This window comes from Pituophis catenifer, unplaced genomic scaffold, assembly GCF_029215685.1.
Source record: "Pituophis catenifer annectens isolate HBS135680 unplaced genomic scaffold, rPitCat1.0.hap2 SCAF_2, whole genome shotgun sequence".
NCBI classification, from domain to species: Eukaryota; Metazoa; Chordata; class Lepidosauria; order Squamata; family Colubridae; genus Pituophis; species Pituophis catenifer.
Genome location: NW_027256882.1, coordinates 221,071,622 through 221,094,134, shown reverse-complemented (window position 1 = coordinate 221,094,134; position 22,513 = coordinate 221,071,622). Strand labels below are relative to the sequence as shown.

The 22,513-nt window shown below is 39.3% G+C and overlaps 1 protein-coding gene across 1 annotated transcript; it reads left to right on the top strand.

Annotated features, from left to right (window-relative positions):
- The first annotated feature begins 1,931 nt into the window (after positions 1 to 1,931).
- TYRP1 (tyrosinase related protein 1) lies at positions 1,932 to 18,701 on the top strand. The gene is made up of 7 exons (XM_070935554.1): positions 1,932 to 2,310; positions 7,546 to 7,868; positions 9,113 to 9,317; positions 11,598 to 11,765; positions 15,660 to 15,839; positions 17,556 to 17,702; positions 18,502 to 18,701. Exons 1-7 carry the CDS (start codon positions 1,950 to 1,952, stop codon positions 18,699 to 18,701), a joined length of 1,584 nt encoding a protein of 527 aa, XP_070791655.1. The 5' UTR covers positions 1,932 to 1,949.
- Positions 18,702 to 22,513: the final 3,812 nt, after the last annotated feature.

Sequence of the window (22,513 nt, the reverse complement as noted above, 5' to 3'; positions counted from 1 at the left end):
AATTTGTAACAATCTTATTGCTGAATTATGAAGGCACTGTTTTACTCCCACTAACTCTGCCGTTACGGAAAACAGATACAATAGAATATAATTTTTTATTGGCTAAGTGTGATTGGATACACTATGCATATGCTCTCAGTGTACATAAAAGAAAAGATATCTTTATCAAGAATCATAAGGTACAACACTTAATGATAACAGAGTTGGAAGGGACTTTGGAGGTCATCTAGTCCAACCCCCTGCTCACGCAGGAGACCTGTACTAGGAATTCAAACCACCGAACTACCGACCTTTCTGATCGACAAGCTCAGTGTCTTAGCCACTGAGCTATGGCAGAAGTTTGCATACACTATGCAAAGACCTATCTCTCTGGAGGGGGCTTTTATGCTGAGAGAGATGGAAAGAAGGAGAATAGAGGAAGACCTTTAAAAAAAAAAAGTGGAGGGACTTCATTGCGATGGCGATGAATGAACCATTGGGAAACTTGAAAGAATAGGCGGAGGACAGATTGTCATGGTAAAAAAATATATATGTGTGTTCACTAAGAATCAAAAACTTGATGGCACATAACCAATCAAATTAGCAGGAAAAGGTGAATTCTATTTATTTAGGCCTTTCAACAAGGGGTACACTTATCAGATGCTTTAAGGAGACCCTCATGCCATAACAAAAACACACAGAGAGAGAAAGACAAGGGTTTTGTTGCACTTGGCATGAAAACTACTAAGCCTCTTCAGTGTGGGGTTCTGTGTTTTCGTTGCAATTACTTGGCTTTGACATTTCCTGAAACTTGTAAAAATCACAAGATCAGCATGAAAAGCATCATGTGCTGCTCGGCTACTTATTCAAAGAAGTCCATTGAGGTAGAAAAGGATTAGAAGCAGAGAGAAAGGGAAAGGGTTCTGCCAAACCAAATAGTTGGCAAGACCAGGATTAGACAGCAGATTATCCCAAGCAAATTAGCACTGCTTGGTTCAGGAGTAGAGAAACAGGGGGAAAACAGGGGAATGAAAGGAAAATTCTACCGAGAAGGGCTCAAGACGTCTGTAAATAAAAAAGGTAAAAGATCTTAGGAAATATACATTAGAGAAAAATTAGAGTGATAAAGTGCCTAATGTATGTAATTTATACTTGGAGTTGAGGAAATTAAGGTTAATCTAGGGGATATGTTTCTCAGAGCAGGAGTGTTAAAACTATTAGGTATTGTAAACTATTATTGTGGTAATTAATACGTGGAAAGGTTTTTTGCTTGATATACTTGGAATTATAATTGGAGGATTGGACACAATGCTATTGTGATCCTTTATGTTTGTGAAGAGGGAAAAGCAGAAGGTAGGATGACAGAAATATGGGAATTGAAATAGATTGATTATAGGAATATAGGAACGGCTTTGTGGATCTACAGCTTCTGTTTTCTCTGGGAATGATGAAAACAATGTTTAAACTTAAAGGATGTCATGGTTGCTTTAGATTTGCAACAAGTATGTATGCATCTTTTTCTTCAAACTTCATACTGGGGCTTACAGTGCATTGACGCAAGAATTATTATTATTATTTTTGAAACCCTTTTTTAATTTTATAGACAAACAAACATACAATACATAATCAATCATTCAGTGTATCATCTGCGTACATCTTTTTTGTCTTCTTCTTCTTACTCCTCCTAGAGAATTATTTTAAGTAATCTAAAGTAACAACACTTTTACGTACTGTTGTTTTGAATGTTGATATTGATAAACCATGCATTCAACCCTCTAAAAAATGGAAGCGAGGTATTCCTTTTCATTGGTGAAATAGGAGTTTATAGTATTAAGCAGGGGATTTTTACACACACCCCCTTTTCCCTTTTTATTTCAGAGCCCGTTTTCCTACAAAGAAATTAAGAGAATTTCCGAAATACTTAGAGACGCAACCTTACCGCTTTGCTTCAGTGGAATCTCAAAGTTATTATGCATCTTGCAATACCGTTACTCCTCCTGTTGGAAGCAATTAATGCTCAGTTTCCAAGACAATGCGCTACAGTGGATGTGCTGATCCAAGGCGAATGTTGCCCAGACCTGTCTCCCGGAGTGATTCCTGGTTCAGATCGCTGTGGCTCATCTTCTGGAAGAGGGCAATGCGTACAAGTGATAGCAGATTCCCGACCCCATGGACCTCAATATATGCACGATGGTCAAGATGACCGAGAGCAGTGGCCTCTTCGTTTCTTCAATCGAACTTGTCGGTGCAACCACAATTTTTATGGTTACCACTGTGGCTCATGTCAACCTGGCTGGACTGGCCCCACCTGTGACCAGAAGATTACTATAGGTAAGCACAATAGCAAGAAAGAGAATGCAGTCCTCTTTCTGTTCTCCCTTTGGGCTCCCTGATGCTTCTTTCTTAGCCCTTCCAATAATGATGCTGATATTTGAAGAATGACTTCACAAGGTGTCTGCCTGATCATCTCAAATGAGAAATGTATTGGCATCTATTCTTACTATCTTTTGCTCACCCAAGCTTAAGTCTCTAAATTGAAAAGAAAAGCAGACTTAAAAGAAAGAAAGAAAGAAAGAAAACAAATAAACCATAAGTAATTAATTGAGAAATGTATGCATATTCATGACTGGATTGGCAATCTAGGGCTAATTTATTTCACACTGATATAGTGGGCCTTCCAGCTTCATGCTTCTTCTCCACTAAAAAAAATTGCCAAAGAAGATGATGATCAGAACAACAAGAAGACCTGAGGGAGAAGGAATATAAAAGTCACAAAAGATATACTTTGTTTGAAAGCTTCTTGGTAGTAAAGTCAGTAGAAGATATAAACTACAGCCCTTTAGCAATGTCTTTCTGTTCAGGCCATTAAGAATTATTGAGAATTATTCTAAGCGAGGTTTTCTATGTTGTTTGATTCCTAGAAATGGCTGTTTGTTTGTCTTTTTAATGCTACATGGAATTTGAATAATTCCCAAGACCAAGCATTCAGCCAGATGAAAGAATGCGAGCCCAGAACAATATTTAGTAAAAAGAAGGTACTTAATGCATGAGTCTGAGATGATCTCAAAACACAGCAAAAGAATTTGTTTTCAACAGGATTTTTTGTTGTTCTCATTGAACAATAAAAATGATCCCACTCAAACCCAGTATATGATTTCATCCAATAAATAAACACTTCATGTTGAATCAAAAAACCAAGGAAGAAGTGAACATTCAGATTTTTTTTTTAAAAGAACAGTTCTTTAAACCTTCAGAAGTTACATTGGGTATGTTGGGAAATGCAGCAGATTATCTGGATTTCTTTTGATCAACATTTAAGCTTGTATATAGGACAGAAGTGGGATGCAGTGGCTCAGTGGCTAAGACACTGAGCTCATCGATCAAAAGGTCAGCAGTTTAGCGGTTCGAATCCCTAGCGCCATGTAATGGGGTGAGCTCCTGTTACTTGTCCCAGCTTCTGCCAACCTAGCAGTTCGCAAGCACGTAAAAAATGCAAGTAGAAAAACAGGGACCACTTTTGGTGGGAAGGTAACAGCGTTCCGTATGCCTTTGGCATTTAGTCATTCCAGCCACATGACCACGGAGACGTCTTCAGCTCTTTGGCTTTGAAATGGAGATGAGCACTGCCCCCTAGAGTCGGGAATGACTAGCACATATGTGCGAGGGGAATCTTTACCTTTTACCTTAAAGGACAGAATCAACTTTCATTCATCCTGGTGGATGACCTTTATCAGGACCTGATAAAAGAAGTGCATACCTCCTGTTCCTTTTGGTCCTCTTAACAGCTTTCAAGACTGTTGACCATGGTATTTTTCTGTAGCATCTATGAGAGTTGTGGATTGCAGGCACTATTTTATTGTGTTTCCATTCCTTCCTAAGTGGACAGTACCAGTTGGTTATGGGAAAGAAAAGTCATCCAGACAGTGATGATTTGTTACTCTCTGTGATGGAATGTATGCTTGTGGCAGCATAGCAGAAAGGATTTCACCAGTTCTACAAAAGAAGCTCAGATCAAGAGTCACGAGTTGGATGGGGGAGGAAGGAAGAGGTTCAGGATAACCACACCCTACAATCTCTCAGGATATATAGGTAGTCCTCAAATTAGGAGCCCAATCGAGTCCAAAATTTATGCTGCTCAGTGAAAGATTTGTTAAATGAGTTTTGCCCAATTTTATGACTTTTCTTTTATTTTCTTTTTTTTATTTTCTTTCTTTTTCTTTTTTTTTTTTGCTTTAATTTATATGCCGCCCTTCTCCAGAGACTCAGGGCGGCTTACAATGCGTTAAGCAAGTTGTTAAGTGAATCCTCATACATGTTAAGTTAGTAGCAAGGTTGTTAAGTGAATCTAGATTCCCCATTGACTTTGCTTGTCAGAAGGTCACAAAAGCTGGTCACAGGACCGCAGGACACTGTAACCATCAAAAAAATAGGAGCCAGTTGCCAAGCATCTGAATTTGGATCATGTGACCATGGGGATGCTGCAACAATCATAAGTGTGAAAAATGGTCATAAGTCACTTTTTCAGGGCTGTTGTAACTTTGAACAGTAACTAAATGAATTGTTGTAAATAGAGGACTACTTGTATTTAGGCTCAAGCTAATAAGGGGTTGGACTCAGTTGGATCTCAGTGTCTCATCTCTTGGCTTGAATCTAATGTCAATGTGTTAGACACCCAATAGACAGAATCTTGCCAAACTAAAGCTATAAATTTCTAAGCTATTTAACTTATCTTGAGAGATTCTAGGGTGTGGTTGCCCCGAGCAGCTTTCCTCTTCCCCTATCCAGCTTGGGACTGTGTAGTCTCTTGAGCTGGGTTTCTTTCTAGGAAAGCTCTGAACTGCCAAAATCTTCCCCCTCTGCTGCTGCAGTACAGATTCCATCACACTCTTATAATTGTTCTTTAATATATATATGAAGATGTTTGGAGAAGTCATTCACCAGTTTGGGTTGAAGAACCATCAGTAGGCCAGCTATATATTCCTGCTCCCAACCAATCCAGGAATACGAAGGAATTGGCTGCAGGCCAATAGAAATTGGATGGGTAGAAACTGAGTTTGAATCTCTGCAAAAACAGGGTTATTGTTTGCCCAAATGACATTTGACCTTTTTCCTGCCCCAGTAACAATAAAATGAGGAGATACTGTCGCTAAAATAAAAAATCCACAACTAGGGATCCTCCTAGACTCACAGCTAATGCTACACAGCAGTCAAGGTTGTAGCTAGAGAAGGTTTTATCTAGCTTCAGCCCTTCCTGAATGAGGTCCTACAACAAATACTAATACCTTTATCATATTTAAAATTGTTGACTGAAATGTATCTTCCATGGGATTGGGAAGTTGCAGCTGGTGCAGGGTTTGGGAATCTCTTGCGGGCAAGAGACAGCTATCCATGTCATAAAACAGTGTTTTTTGGGGGTGCCACAGTAGTTTCCAATAAGCTTCTGAGTACAATTTGAGTTGATTTTGTTTATTGCATGGCATCTGGGAAAGCTATTGCCTCCTGCTATGTGCATTTGTTGTTCCAAAATGCTGTGTTTAGAGATCTTTTCCATGTGAGATCAAGGGAGGGAAATAAGGACATGATATTTTTTTGCTTTATAAGTTATCCCTGTGGAATAGTTTCCTATCGGAATTTCACATGAAGTCTTTCCATAGTGAAATTCAGAAGTGCAGACACAACTGATCTCTTTAGCAGAAATTGTAATGAAATTACCCAGGTGTTATTAAGTAAGATTTTAATACATTTAAATGTGGCCATTGGACATGGATATCAATGTTAGGTTGTGATTTTATAGAGACAGCGACTGTGATGGAAATATATTGTTTTAATTGTTTTTATTAACTTCATGAAAGATCCTTGTGGAACTAGTGATATGTAAATACTCCAAAGAAATACATAAAGCAGCTACATCTTACCAATTCAGAACAAAAAATGTTTCCAAATTGTAATGTGCATGTAAGATTTGCAGTGGTGAAAGTATATTGTTGGGGTTTTTTTTTAATAGCCTAGGTACCAGCCTCTTTGTTTGTTTGCTTAAATGAAACTAAATGACAATTTAGGGATGCGGTGGCTCAGTGGCTAGGGTGCTGAGCTTGTCGATCAAAAGGTCGGGTTTGAATTTCTAGTGCTGCGTAACAGGGTGAGCTCCCGTTACTTGTCCCAGCTTCTGCCAACCTAGCAGTTCGAAAGCACGTAAAAATGCGAGTAGAAAAACAGGGATCACTTTTGGTGGGAAGGTAATAGCGTTCCGTGTGCCTTTGGCGTTTAGTTATGCCGGCCACATGACCACGGAGATGTCTTCGGACAGCGCTGGCTCTTCGGCTTTGAAATGGAGATGAACACCGCCACCTAGAGTCGGGAACAACTAGCACATATGTGCGAGGGGAACCTTTACCTTTACCTTTAAATGACAACTACTATAACCTTCCCTTACTAAAAACTTCATTCCAAATATGCAGTGTGGGAGAGTTTCTAAAAATTGTAACTTCAAAATCTTCCTTATGAAGATAATGAAGATGTGTTCTTCATCATGTATTCTTTGCAATGCAGCCCTAAATCTTTCGCGCATCCTCTACTTCCTGAAAAAGTCTGAATTTATCATGCATTCATTCCATCCAGAGTTACCCTTTGGTAAGATGGGTGGCTGATAAATCTGATAAATAAATTCATCAAGAGGCATTTTACCTACGTCCACATTTATTCACATTCAAGGGACATATTACTGTAACTGATAAGCCAATTCATGGTATGAAGTGAAATGTGGAATTTAGAACCTTCATGTAGTTGATGAGCTTCATGAGATGATATATTAATCTATGTATCTGCAGAATAGCTCATATATCTCTTATATCTCTTATACCTTTTCATAAAAGGTATAGCAAATCAAAAGCAACTGCATTACATAAAATGACCTATATGCATAAGGTATTTACTCTCCCTGCAATGGGGTGTGAGGTGGTGATATATTAATTTAAAACTCTTTATTATACCATAGAAAGTCCAAAAGGTTTCATCAAAAGCCTAATCCAATTCCCAGCTCTCAAAATAGTCACATTATTTATAAAGGTAAAAAGGTAAATGAGTGCCTGCAGGTTTTACTACACTAGTTGTTGTCAACTATGGGGAGGGGAGATGTTCATCTCCCTTTCAAGTCCATTGAGCCAACACTTTCAAAGACATTTCTGTGGTCATGTGGCCAGCATGACATCACAAAGCACCATTACCTTCCCACCGAAGTGATACTTATTTATCTACTTGCATTTGCATGCTTTCGAACTATAGAAGTTATAAAAGCCTTCCTTAAAATCTTGGCTTAATTTATAAACCAAATTGAATTAAATTATATGATATAATATCCTATACTTCTGTGCAGCCCGCATTCTGGTTTTATATTTTATTTCAAAATATTAAAGTATTTTTATCCATCTTCTCTAGGTCCAACCTCTTGTTGAAATGTGATTTGATCTGAGAACTTTTTTAACCAGGATATTGATGTATTTTCGGTCTTCTGTTGATATTTCCACTGTTCCTTTAATATGGCTTTAATTCTATTTCCTTGCTCTCCAGTTAGACGAAATCTTCTGGATTTTAGTAGTGAAGAAAAGACAGAGTTTCTAAGAGTCTTACAGCAAGCCAAAACTACAACACACCCTGACTTTATGATCGCAACCAGGAGACGTGAGGAGATCTTGGGTCCTGATGGCAACACTCCACAATTTGAAAATGTGTCCATTTATAACTATTTTGTGTGGTCTCATTATTACTCTGTCAGAAAAACTTATCTTGGGCCTGGACAGCGAAGTTTTGCTGGAGTAGACTTCTCCCATGAAGGACCAGCATTTCTCACCTGGCACAGATATCACCTGCTACAACTGGAGAGAGATATTCAGGTAAAGTATTTTTATTTATATTGCCTAGTATCAGATCAAAAGACAGGCAAGCCCTGCTTCATTTTCAATTTGGAGTAATGATGTTCCTTGCCTAAAAGAAGCTACTGGGAAAGCTGTAGATCAGGGATGTCCAACCTTGGCAACTTTAAGTCTCGTGGACTTCAACTCCCAGAATTCATGCCTAGCTAGAATTCTGGGAGTTGAAGTCCATAAGTCTTAAAGTTGCCAAGATGGACACCCCTGCTGTAGTTAATTAATGTTGGGTGGCCTAGGCAACCTGCTGTTTGACAATTATTTAAATATAAAATCATTCAAAACTCCCATAACCATACAGACATATATAAAAAAAGTCAGATTAGTTGGCATTCAAAACATCTGAATAGCTCCAGGGACTTATGCAGGCTTATTTATTTATTTATTATTTATTAGTTTGATTTATATGCTGCCCTTCTCCGGAGTCTCAGGGTGGCTTACAATGCATTAAGCAATAGCCTTCATACTTTTGTATATACCTGCTTAGTAGGGCTTTTTGGCCCCCCCCCAAGCGGTGTTCTATTTTATACAAAGTCAGCTTATTGCCCCCACAAACCGGGTCCTCATTTTACCTACCTCGAAAGGATGGAAGGCTGAGTCAACCTTGAGCCTGGTGAGAATTGAACTTGCAGTAATTGCAGGCAGCTGGCAGCTAAGTGCTACTTTAACAGCAGCTATTTAGTCTGCTGCGCCATCAGGCTGCAGATTCCCTGAGTATACAAGGCCACTCCAAATGCTTCCGGTTCGGCCGAGCCGGTAGCGATGACAGCCGGTGGTTCGGAGAACCAGTAGTGATGGTAGCTCAAGGCTCTGCCCACCTGCCCGGTCGTCATTACTTCCTGGTTTTAACTAGGAAGTAACCTGTTTTTTACCCACTGCGCATGTGCAGAAGGGTTTGCACATACACAGAGGGTCGGCGCCTGTGCACAGCGTGTGTACTTCCGACCCAGTAGGGAAGGTAAGTAGATTTCACTCCTGGGCCACTCCCTATGGATGGAAATAGTAATCTGTTTTTGTTTTTTTTTCATACAAATGCCTCTTATTAGAATGAGAAGTATCATATTCAAATCCATATATTTGAAGTTCCAACTTCATTATAGTGGCCTGCTAGGAAAGGAACTGCCAAGAATGACTTGCATGTCCTTGTGAATTGTGTGTGTCTTTCTGCAACACAGCATGGCTCATCATGAATCCCATATTTTATCCACCAGGATATGCTACAGGATCCTTCTTTTGCCCTCCCTTATTGGAACTTTGCCACAGGTAGAAATAGCTGTGACATCTGTACAGATGATCTCATGGGATCCAGAAGCAGCTTTGATGACTCTCTCCTCAGCCCCAACTCAATCTTCTCGCAGTGGCGCATCTTGTGTGAGGCTATTGAAGACTATGACACACTGGGAACCATTTGCAACAGTAAGCCTAGATTTGTAGTGCTATTTAGCTGTTATCACAGTTTCCTTAAGAGTAATAAATATATTTAAGAATTCTTTTTGGTTCAGATATGGAACCTAGCAGGCTTAATTTTGTCTTTACTAAAATTGTGCACATACACACAAAACATTACATGTTTCATTCAGAGGACATGAACACTTGTTATCATTAATCAAGTTCACTGTCATGTGAAACACTTCCAATTTTGGATGTTGAGGAAAATTCTGCTTTCTTTCAAATTTATATCTAGTCTAATGAAGGGAAGAACTAGGAGTGACATGATAGTAGTGTTCCAATATTGGAGGGGCTGTCACAGAGAAGAGGGGCTCAACCTATTCTCCAAAGCACCTGAGGCCAGGACAAGAAGTAACAGGTGGAAACATATCTGTCATGGTTCCAAGTAATACATCCATAGCAGGCAAGACTCTGAGGCATGTAGATTACTCAAAGAATACTTTCATTTGGAATTATCATATTGGCACATATCTGGTGAAAACCAACTCTAAGGTTCCCATGGTTTTCACCTAGTTAAAAGAGAAAGTTTTTCCTCAAACCCAAACAATCAGTCACATGGTCCAATCAAGATGCTGTCTAGTTGGCTGGAGACCTCCCTCCTTCTTCCACGGTCCAGGTGTGAGAATGTCCTTGGTTCCCAAGAGAAAGTATTTTATTTTGGCTACACAAAACCTTCTATCTCTAATCCCCCTTCCCTACCCCTCAGCTCCAATGTGGCAACACTGAAGTTCCAATATGGGTCTGGTCACATCAGCTTCAGGGTTGACAATATCAAGGAGAGGTCCAATCTAGAACTAAGGAGAAAGATTTATTCCAAAATGGCTAGCTTTTTTCTGGGACACACTGGTTTGAGATCCACACATTGAGGTCCCAATTGAAAAACATGGACAGAGCTCAAAAGAAAAAAACTGGGCAAGTCCAGAGAAAAAGCCATAGGTTGTATTAACTTTAAAAATATCTTTGTTATGATTCTTCCCTATGTTATTTTTACCTTTCTATTTCATTAACAGTTACAATTTTGCAACAGAGGCTGTATGGGTTACGTCCAGGAGGATGAGGGAGACAAATGTGACTCTAGCACAATGTTTCTCAACCTTGGCAACTTTAAGATGGGTGGACTTTAATTTCCAGAATTCAATTGAAGTCCATCCTTCTTAAAATTGCCAAGGCTGAGAAACTCTGCACTACTGTCTCAGCATTGCATCTGTAACCTAAGGCCATTGATTGAATTAATGGCAGAGGCAAAATTTAAATAAGAATTTTTCTGACTCAATGTCTTAAAAGTAGGTCTTACTTTTATATATCATAATGGTTTCTATTACTCTTTATATAAGCCTAAATACTTGGTATTTAGGCTTATATACTTACTTGGTAGTACAGTGGTCTAAGGCACCCTGTTATTAAGCTGGTTATTAAGACCAGCTGCCTGCAATTACTGCAGGTTCGAATCTCGCCAAGGCTCAAGTTGACTCAGCCTTCCATCCTTTCTAAGGTAGGTAAATTGAGGACCCAGTTGTGGGGGCAATAAGCTGACTTTGTATAAATATACAAAAGAATGAAGGCTATTGCTTAGTGCATTGTAAGCCGCCTTGAGTCTCCGGAGAAGGGCGGCATATAAATCAATTTTTTTTAAAAAAATGATATTGCTACCACTCTCCTTCTACTATAAAAGCCCCAAAGTAGCAGAGAAAGAGAAGAAATCTATTCAGACTAATGTTTTATGTTTTAGTAATCCCACGTTACCCTCTTCAAACTTACATAAAAACCAATATACCTTTTATATATCAACAGCTGCACATTTGTTTAATTCACATCTCAAAATATCTACACCAAAAATGTACCTACAGGGAAATAATGTATATGCAAATTAATACCATATTTTTATCCAGCCTGCTTTGGGGGAAACCAATGCATAAATAGAGTGAAATAAAGTTACAGTCAGGGGGGAAAAACATAACAATTGAGCACAACCAAGTGGACAGATCATGCATAAATCTATATATTTTCTGTATTTACCGCATGATAAGTTGCCTTTGGAAAAATAAAAGGAATTCAGCAGGTTAAGTAGTGATACGCAACATTTACTGCGATTGGTTCTTAGCTAAAAACAAGGAACGTGGGATTTTTTTTCCCTCTAAAATACCTTCACTGCATTATTTCTTAGATTATGTGATTAACCTGATAATCCATTAAATCTTATTCCCCCTCCCTCATGCCCCTGTTTTTGTTTTGTTTTCCAAATGTCAGGCACAGAAGGTGGTCCAATTAGACGCAATCCAGCCGGAAACGTCGCCCGTCCCATGGTGCAGCGCCTTCCAGAGCCTGAGGATGTTGCTCTTTGCTTAGAAGTCGGATTATTTGACACGCCTCCATTCTACTCCAATTCAGCAGACAGTTTCCGTAATACAGTAGAAGGCAAGTCACTCCAAAGCAAACAAACAAACTCTTGAAGCCAAAGGTGAAATCCACCACATTCCTAACATTGAAGTGGGTTTAAAAAAAAAAAACATTCTAATCCTTTTGTGGGAAAAGAAATTGTTTAGGAAATCACCCCCAAGATTCATTGTCTGGGTTTCCAAATCTGGAAACAAATAAGATGAGAGGGAACCCCTTTATTGAATTCAGCAGTTTTTCTCAAAATCAGTGGCCCTGCCAGTGAGGGGTGAAATGAAAGCAAATGTTGGCTTTATCAACATCAGCAAGTAATACTATTTGAGGCTAAGGCTTACGGTACTTTGCCTCAGGAAATGTTTTTTTTTAAAAAAAATAAGAAGCACTTCAAAACATAGCATATCCTTGACTTTGTTAAAAGCAGTGACATACTAAAATGTCCACCTCTTGCTATATTATTATACTATACTATACTATACTATACTATACTATACTATACTATACTATACTATACTATACTATACTATACTATATTACCTGGAGGCCCCTACATCAGAGGTGGGTTTCAGCAGGTTCTGACCAGTTCTGGAGAACCGGTAGCAGAAATTTTGAGTAGTTCAGACAACTGGTAGTAAAAATTCTGACTGGCCCCACCCCCATCTATTCTCTGCCTCCCAAGTACCAGCTGATTGGGAGGAAATGGGGATTTTGCAGTAACCTTCCCCTGGAGTGGGAACCAAACCATGCCCACCAAGCCACACCCACAGAGCCGGTAGTAAAAAATTTTGAAACCCACCACTGCCGTACATATTAGGCAATACATAGGTGGAGGAATATAGGCCATAGCAAATGTCTTACCCATCATGATTTACCAAACCTCAGGATAGCCCAATCCTGAGAAGTCCGGGGCCAAATGGAAACCCCCAACTTTCTGGTGGGCCCAGAAGACCATTTGGAGATGTCTCTAGATAATGAAAGGCTAAAATTGGGGTGGGGGAGTGGGGAGTGTCTCTTGGACTTTAAAGGTAGGAATGGGATTGGATATGGAGACCTTTGAGATGCAAACTGCTAGAATTCCAATGCTTTAAGTTACACACACACCATTTCAGGAAATAGACCCACAATAGTCCTTGGGGTTACTTTGAAGTGAGAATAGGTATATGAAGCTTCAGGGAGATAAGCTACTACGGTTGCCATCCTTCAAACCCTGTTAAGACTTGAAAACTCCTTTGAAATGCTGCTGATGAAGTTCTGCTATTTTGCCACCAGGTTTTGGTAATATAATCTTAGTTTTATAGCAGACATCATTTTTATTGTGCAAAGTGGACTTTATTATTTGTTTAGAAAGCGTTCTAAATAAAATTAACATGATCTTTTCCAATTCATTAAATTAAGCAGTTCTACCAATCAGTTTTGATTTAGTTAAATATGTTGACTGTATACAGTTCAGTGATGGGTTGCCCCCGGTTCGCACTGGTTCTATAGAACTGGTAGTAAAACCAGCAGGAGGCTCCGCCCACCGACCCCAACATCATCAAAATGCTTCTGTGCATGGTTAGTCCAGGCCATCATAACAGGTATGTCCCACAAGTGTTTTTACCTGTATCACATTTGGAGAAATCCCATTGAATACAATATTACAGTTCAGTACTTGATATGTTCAAATGGCTTAATACATTTCACCTACACTTCATCTACAAGACTGAACAGTGAAAATATAGAATCCTGTATCCTATTTCAGTTGATGAGAATGTCTTCTCATCCTCAACCCTAAAAAAAGAATAAATGTATCTGGGAAATAGTTAGTTATATCACCATTCCTTATGTTATTGCATATTTAGAACAATATATTTTGGTGCATCCAAGTTGGCTTCTGCAGTTGAGGTCTATCAACACCTGATAGGAAAATATGAGCTCCCAATTATTAGTTAAGTATACAGGTTCTGGCATTTTTCTTAATTGCTTTGCATTTAGTAGCGTTGAACAACATGGATATTTTATGCAAGCAAAATTAAAAGGGTGTGGGGGTTTTTTTTGGCCAAGACATACATACATACATACATACATACAAACATACATACATACATACATACATACATATGACTATTTGTAACTCAGGGTTGAAATGAGGGGTTTCTTGAGTAGGATACAGTGGTGGGTTGCTGGTTCTATAGAACTGGTAGTAAAACTGGTGGGAGGCTCCACCCATCGACCCCGACATCATCAAAATGCTTCTGCGTATGTGCAGAAGCTTCTGCGCTTGCGCAGAAGAGCGCGTGCATGCACAAGCGAAGTGAGCATGCGTGCGTGTTCGGCCCCGTTGTGAACCGGTAGTAAAGGTAAGTAGAACCCACCCCTGGTAGGGTATTGTTTACTTGATTGTTGGTCTGAAACTTCAGACCAACAATCAAGTAAGCAATACCCCAATCAAGAAACTGCCAAAGTGCCATCAGTAAACAGCCCATCCAAATCCCTAAAATCATTCCCACCCACACAGTCAGGCAAGACACCAGATGTTACCTAATTAAGGTAATTAAATGTCTGCAAGAAAACAAGCAAACTCAGAGAGCACCAAGGACTCCTCATATATATGTGTATGTATATGTATATGTATGTCATATGTATGTATGTATCTGGTCTCTCTCTCTCTCTCTCTCTTTCTCTCTCCCTCCCTCCCTCCCTCCCTCCCTCTCTCTCATTTTGATAGAAGGCTAAAAAAAAAAAAAAACCCAGCATCAAATACATATTTAAAGACAGAGTTCCAAGAATGAAAAGTATCACAGAACCTGGACACAGAGTTGTTCCACAAGTGTTAAAAAAAAGCACAGTCATATTGCAAGTATGAATTTGCAAGGAATTAATATACAGGATGCTAAATACATTATACTAAGTACTTAATTTTATTCACTCCAATTATTGCCACATAACTTCATAACATTGGGCTAAATAACAATCAAGATTCATACCTGCCAAGAATCTAGCATGCTAGTTGGGTTTTTCAGAAGCCCAAAGTCACTTCTAAAAGAGACATAGAGAACTGAAATAATACCTTGTCGCCTGGAGTGCAGAGGAGCACCCACATTTATCAAATGCATACAGAGATTTCAGCTATATTATTGCCAGGTTGATGCAAAGTAATTGTTTTATTCAAAGCTGGAAAACACAGTCTCTCTCCCTCCCTCCTTTGTCTTCACTATCCATGTGCTCTACCTCATTTTGTGCAACAAACTATGTCTGAGCCAGGCATATTGCTAAGTCACTGATTTCAGACTTATCTATTCTTGGGAAACAGGAAGTTATATCTGGGCTATAGGATGATCTGTTTTTTCATATAATAGGCCTAGCCTTTTAGCAATGTAATTTCTGTGGAGAAGATGAAGATGGTTTTCTGATGTTATGCTAGGCAGGATTGTGTTTAGCTAGGACAGGCAAGGATTCCAGAATTGCTTCTCAGTTGTTCCCAGGGTTGGGCTGCTGGGGGTTCATAGGGGTTCAGGAGAACCTCTAGCTAAGATTCTGAGCAGTTCAGAGAACCCCCAAATCCTATTCTTGGCTGGCCCGCCCCGCTCCACCACACCCAGGAGTCTCAACACGGCCCATTTTGGATGCAGGTTAGTGCAGGGTGCAAACAGAGGCTCAGGGAGGGCGAAAAACAGGCCTACCAGAAGTTCGGGAAGGCCAGAAACAGGCTCCAGAGGGCCTCTGGGGCCTGGGGAGGCCATTTTTGCCCTCCCGAAGGCTCAAGAAAAGCTCTGGAGCCTGGGGAGGGCAAAAATGCCTCCCCCACCGTGGTGCAGGAGGCTGATTAGGCCACACCCACCATGGACATGCCTACCCAGCAACCGGGCAGAGAACCCCTTGCTAACATTTTTGAAGCCCACCCCTGATTGTTCCCCTCTTCTTTATTCTTATGTCCAGGCTACAGCAATCCTTCAGGAAAGTATGATCCGGCAGTGCGAAGCCTTCACAATCTGGCTCATCTGTTTTTGAATGGAACTGGAGGGCAAACTCATTTATCCCCCAATGATCCCATTTTCGTCCTCCTCCACACGTTTACAGATGCTGTTTTTGATGAATGGCTGAGAAGGCATAACCCTGGTGAGATATTTGGATTTATCTTATTCCTCTGTATAGAATCCCAGTTACAATCCATACCCAACACAGTGCTTGAGATAAATTATCCAGGCAACAATCTCTGCCTCTGTAAAGAAGATGCTAAGATCCCACAGCAGCAGTGCAACCAACCGCAACTGCATCCTTTATCTCTTCTTACCAGAAGCAGAATAAAATCTAGCCCCCAAAAGGAATTACTGTATATACTGCTGATAAAGGATAAATCTCACCAGAAGATCATAAGCTCTTCTGGTATTTCCTTGCATCAGCAGATCCAAGAAAGAGAAATGCTAACATTTATTTTATTTTTTTTACATCTCCTAACTTCCCGAATGTGTAGCTCTCTGTATTTCCATCTCCCAAAAGAAAAGCAAAACAATACACACTCTGTTGTGGGGTATACATTTGAAGGTAATCTTTAAAAATCTTACAGCAACATTCTCTGTATGTTTTTAATAGCAAGTCAAGTGGCATTTCTTAAGATTCATATGACTGTTCGTTGCTGCAGGAGAATTCCTTAAATTCATGCCATGCTTTGCTGAGCAATAACATCCAAAAGGAACTGGCACGGTAGAAGTTAGATGGGTTTTTTTGTAAGTCTTGTAGAATAAAAAAAAAATGATGATAAAAAGAAACTTTTAGGGACTGTACCATGAGAGCAACAGCTTTCAACTGCACTGAAAGATGGGAAGGCATGGTGAGTTTCACAAGATTATGTCAGGAGACAATTAGTAGTGGATAAAGTAGTTGGCGAAGTACTGGCCCAGTTTAATTCATTGTACCCATGATCAATGTCCAAGCATGAATGTCCAGCATGAATAAATTTTCAGCTTCCATGAGGCAAAAGTGACACTTTGTGAATGTCACAAATATTCATGCGTGGGGGAAATTCCTTATAACAAGGATAATAACCTAGATTTCAACTCCCATCAGTCTCAGTCTGCGTGATCATTGTCAAGGTTTGTGGGATTGTTAATTCTAAGCATCTGGAGTGCATCCGACTGACAATCCTTATTTTAGAATGTGTTCCAGAATACTTTTCAATACAAAAGTTCTATGAAAGAGTCACAGCGAGACTCCAAGGTATACGTTCAGATTTTCAGATGCTTTACAACACCTGGTTTAGAAATACACACACATAAATCATTGATTCACTCAACCTACATTATTATATAATATTAATTGGTTCTGTCCGTGAATCTATTCTAAGCTTTGTAGTGATTGGCAGCCTTAGAAGGATGGTTTTTCTATAAGGTGGCATTAAACATTGATTCAAGACTAAAAGCTTCACTTTATTTGCATGTCAGTCATGCCTCTATTATTAAAATAATCCATAAATTGTCAGTCCATTAACTAACCAAATAATACTGGAAGCCGGGCAGTATTAGGTGAACATTACATTTGGCCAGTCAGCCTGCTGTTTATACTGGATTTGGCATTGTTGTCCACCTATCAAGTCTTTCCCAAGGATACAGATAGGCAGATGATGCTGTTGTTTAATCTATCATTTTTTTTAATTTTATTTTTATTTTATTTGTTTGTCATTTAGTATTAAATCATTTAGAATTAATCATTTAGTATTAAGAATTATTTAGTATTGTTTTATCAGCCACGAATAATGTCAAACCAGCTTTTCTGAAAAGCCATTTAAGTATTTAATTCCAAGTTTTCAAACTTTAATAGTTACTTCCTTTTCTTTAGATAACTCAACATACCCATTAGAAAATGCTCCCATTGGACACAACAGACAGTACAATATGGTACCATTTTGGCCTCCTGTAACCAATGATGAGATGTTTGTTACAGCACCAGAAAACCTGGGCTACAGTTATGAAGTTCAGTGGCCATGTAAGTTATGTAATTTTTTTCTTTTCATCAGGTAGCAGATCTAACATTTTTTCTGTTAGATCAAAAGAAACATTACTATTTGTGTATATATCATGTGCAAAATAACTGTCATGGGCTGTACTGATTTTTGTAGCTTCTTTGACTGGTTCAGACCCTTAAATACTAATCAGGCTAAGTATCATGTATGTGGTTTTTAAAATCTAAATATCTTGATTGATCTGTTTAAGAAAAAGGTATTTGATAAATGGTGAATGCTCCTTTTTAGCATCAGAATCAGCTGATCAAAAAATATAGCAAACAAGTCTATAAGCCAAATAAATTAAATATTGCAATGTCTTGATTTAATGAACAGCTTGGTTTATAGTAAGGAAGAACAAATTTTCTGTGTTGACTACATGGTATTTTCTAGTAATGTTACCAAAAGCTTTCATTTCATTTCATGAGTTTATATTACAGAGTAAATAGCTCAGGTTTTGAACTGAATTCAGACTCCTAAAGGATGCATTCCATCAATTCAGTATTTCAATTGGTTAAAAAAAAGAAAAGAATGATTTTGGGAAATGGGCAGCATAGAAAACCTTATAAACAAACAATCCATAAAGCCTATGATTTTAGATCTATGGCAATTTAAGAGGGCATTTTTAAAAATAGCTATTTCTAGAGGGATATGGCCGCAATCAATAAGATCCTGAAATTATTGGAATTCGGTTAACTTCCACATTGTCTAAAAATAAATTCCCAAGTGGGTTAACAGCTCACAAAACTGACACTCTTTTGTGTTTTCCCCATTTTCTTTCAGCTCCAGCTCTCCATGTGACTGAAATCATAACGATTGCAATAGTGGCTGCTTTGATCCTGGTTGCAATTATATTCGCTGCAGCCTCTTGTATTGTGTATTCCAAGAGACAGGAGGAACACCAGCCACTTCTCACCGATCACCATCTGACCTATTCAGATGATTATGACAGCATTCCAACCCCAAGGCAGTCAAATGTGTGAAGATAAGGGACTTATCTGCATTTAGTGGCATCTATTGTGTCTGATTCATGCTTGCAGGAAAGCCCATTTCAGAGTGAGAAAAAAAATCTTCTTTTATCTAATATTTATCTCCAATCCATATTCTTTCTTAGACTGGTTCAACATTTCTGCTGATTTCACTCACTTCACTCCTGTTCTATCTACAGTATGTTCACAATATAAAAGACTAACAATGAATATTTTACAGAAGTTAAAGTAATTACTAAGTATGTATTAACTGTTTTTATATGGAAGATGGTACAAAAATTAACTTTATGCTAATCTTGTTCTGAGAGCCAGTTTGATGTAGTGGTGAAAGCATCTGGCTAGAAACCAGGAGATTATCAGTTAGGCATTAAGTTAGCTGGGTGACCTTGGGCCAGTCACTCTCTCTTAGCCCTAGAAAGAAGGCAATGGCAAACCACTTTCCAAAACCTTGCCAAGAAAACTTCAGACTTGTCCAGGCAGTCTCTGAATTGGACACAATTGAACAGAAGGAAAAAAAAATCTTGTAGTAAGATGTCACAAAACACTACTAGCACCAAGGAAAAAGTTATCCTGTTTTTTAGGAATCAGTCACCAGCTAGATTGTCTCTGTACACCTCAATAGCAAGCTAATTCTAGTATCTCAGCAGCCTATAGCAATGTGTTTTTCTGTAACTAAGTTTATATTGAGGCATGCCCAAATAAGACTCTGGACATTGTCTGGAAAATTCCCTCAAACAGATATTAATAACTCCTGAATCCCAAAGGTCCATCCATATCAATCCATCCATCCAGGTTGGACATTTGTCCAATCCACTGATTATATCAGAGAAGATCTTCTCAACCTCCTCAGGCTGAACAAGATCCCTTTGCAAGAGGTTACCTCACTAATCGTGCTAGATCACATCCAACTGGCATTCAATCCAACCAAACACAGATGACTAAATCTGAAAAGGAACTGGCAGACTTTATCTTAGCAGTCTGCTAGAACAGGGGTCCCCAACCTTTTCTAAATTGGGCCATGCGACCAATGGGTAAGGATGCACGCATGAAGCTCCACTCACGTGAGCAGCAGGCCCTTGCGCTCGCATGCAAAGTTCCACTTGTATGAATGGAGCTTCTCGCACAAGCACTCTACACTCGTGCGAGTGGAACTTCGCGCATGAACACAAGTGCCCTCTGCTCAAGCACCTTTGACTCACACACAAAGCTCCATTTACAGCTGACATTTACACACACAAACCACGCTGGGCTGGGCCACCAAGCTGGAAAGATTGGTGATCACTGTGCTAGAGTATGTCTTGCCTTTCCTTCCATAACAGGTGTAAGTAATTCTGAGCAGGATCATTGGACAGTTATCTACATATGCAATAAGAATGAAGAACTATTCATGTTTTGCCTTTCTTATCATCACAGTGGAGGCCCAAATCTGGGCATTTATCTGTATTCAGTCATAATCAGTCCATGATTTCTTTGCCAATATTGCTCCAGGCATATCTATAGTAGCTTTATTTTCCTAATTGCCTCAGTAAAGGAAAGACACCCTCGCCTCAAGGATAAGCAACTGTAGAGAGGCACATGGGAGCAATTTTGTCCAATGCCCTATTTTTTTCTACACATGTAATCCTTGACTTAAGAACAGTGGTGGGATTCAGCCAGTTCGCACCACTTCGGGAGAACCGGTTGTTAACTTTCTGAGCAGTCTGGCAAACTGGTTGTTGGAAGAAATCATTAGGGCAGAGAACCGGTTGTTAAATTACTTGAATCCCACCATTGCTTAAGACCATTTATTTAATACCATTCAAAGTGATGATGACACTGAAAAAAAGTGACTCATGACCATTTCTCCCACTTGCAACCACTGCATTGTCCCCAAAGTCACATCATCAAAATTCAGGCACTTGGCAACTGGTATGTATTTATGACTGTTGCAGTGTTCTGGGGTCATATGATTGCCATTTGTGACCTTCCAAAGACACTTCTGACAAACAGTGGGGAACCAGAGAAGCCAAATTAGTTTAATGATTGTGTGATTCAATTAATGACCATGATAATTTGCTTAAATTTGCTGTGACAAAAATATTGTAAAATGGAGCAAAGCTCATTCAATATTCGTATCACTAAGCACTGGAAGTTCTGATCCTAACTGTGGTGATAAGTTGAAGACTACCTGTATTCCAATGATTGCCCAGATGTATGATGAAACTGCCTATAAAATTACTGGGGGGAAAAAATCCCCAAATGCATTCAAAAAGCCCTCAGGGTCCATCAAATATCTGGCTTTGTATCATCCTAACCAGTCACCCATCCTCCCAGACATAAAGAGCATCAGCACCCTACAACTTGACGAGAAAATATGTTCACTGCAGCACAAAATTGATAAAAAAAATATCATCCAGCTTCAGATCTTTCACATTTACTCTGATCTAACACATACTTGCTTGTGTGAACTGGGATTAAGATCAACTGGAATAAACCCATAGTTTTAAAAGAGTTAGAAATTCCCAAATCTCTCCGAGTAGCACTCCCAGAGCAAGGGAGGTGTTTTGCAGGGGGTTTTTTTGGTTGTATATTCAGATAATCTGTGTCTTTTAAGAGGGAAAAAAAATCATTAAATCAAGTACATTCTTAAACTGCAGTATGAACCATTATGTTGGCTGTTGAGAAAAAAAGAGAACATCCATAGCCTTTGCATGTGTGGTACTTGTTCCTTTGCTTCAATCTCATTCTTCCTTTAGGAATTCAGGATAGTATATACTGTATTTCAGGGGTGAAATGCTCCGAGTTCGGACCGGCTCGGGCAAGTAGGTAGCGATGGTGGCGGCCAGTTCGGAGAATCGGTAGCAAAAATCCCTGCCCCCACCCCCCATGCCCAGCTGAGCCGCGTGATCATCAGGGGCTTTTTTTCTTTTAAATGCCTCTGACGAGCCAAGCTCTGACAATCCCAGCTGAGTTGCCTGCCAATCAGGCAACTCAGCTGGGATTGTCAGAGCCATTTAAAAGAAAATAAGTATTTTCTTTTAAATGGCTCTGACGATCCAAGCTCTGACGATCCCAGCTGAGTGATCAGGAAACTCAGCTGGGATAGTCAGAGCCTTTTGAAAGCATTTTTTAACATGGTTTTACATGTAAAAAATGGTTTTAAAAGTAAAAAAAAAATGGCCACACCCATCCAGTCATATTACCCCACCACCACCAAGCCACGCCCACAGAACCGGTAGTAACAAATTTTAGATTTCACCACTGCTGTATTTCCTCTTCCCCTTTCCCCCCTAAAAACAACTCTTTGAGATAGTTGAACTGAGGGAGAGAGGGAGGGAGGGAGGGAGGGAGAGAGAGAGAGAGAGAGGCCCAAAATCCTCTGAGGGTTTCAATGGCTAGAATGGATTACTGCCTCGGTCTCCCCAGGTCTAGGCTAAGTCTTTAAATATTTTTGATAACCCTACTTCAAGATCATTTAATTTTGTTCTGATATCAGTACATCAGAGATCAAAGCTCTTTATTATTAACTCTATAACATTTGATCTGCCCAGCTAAGAGGAATTTGAGTGGGTTAGCAGCACAGAAAATCATGTGCTCATTAAATACAGCTCTGGTGGGCAGAATTCTTGGCCTTCATTAGTTCTGTTGGCTGAACAGTAGCACTGAATTGTTATGTCAAGTTTATGCATAGCTGATATAATTTTCCAGTTTTATGGGGAAGGGAGTCATCCCCTCTTCCTGAGTATGGATTTAATTATATTATTGTGATTATATTCCACAACTAGTCTATGCTGAAATGAATAAACTCTACTAGGTTCAGTTTAGTT

Excerpts from the sequence above, each read along its gene's own strand:
- TYRP1 (XM_070935554.1), top strand. The coding sequence starts at position 1,950 with ATGCATCTTGCAATACCGTTACTCCTCCTGTTGGAAGCAATTAATGCT. Across the intron at positions 15,840-17,555 it reads GCTGAGAAGGCATAACCCTG|ATAACTCAACATACCCATTA; the intron begins GTGAGATATTTG and ends CCTTTTCTTTAG. Across the intron at positions 17,703-18,501 it reads TTATGAAGTTCAGTGGCCAT|CTCCAGCTCTCCATGTGACT; the intron begins GTAAGTTATGTA and ends ATTTTCTTTCAG.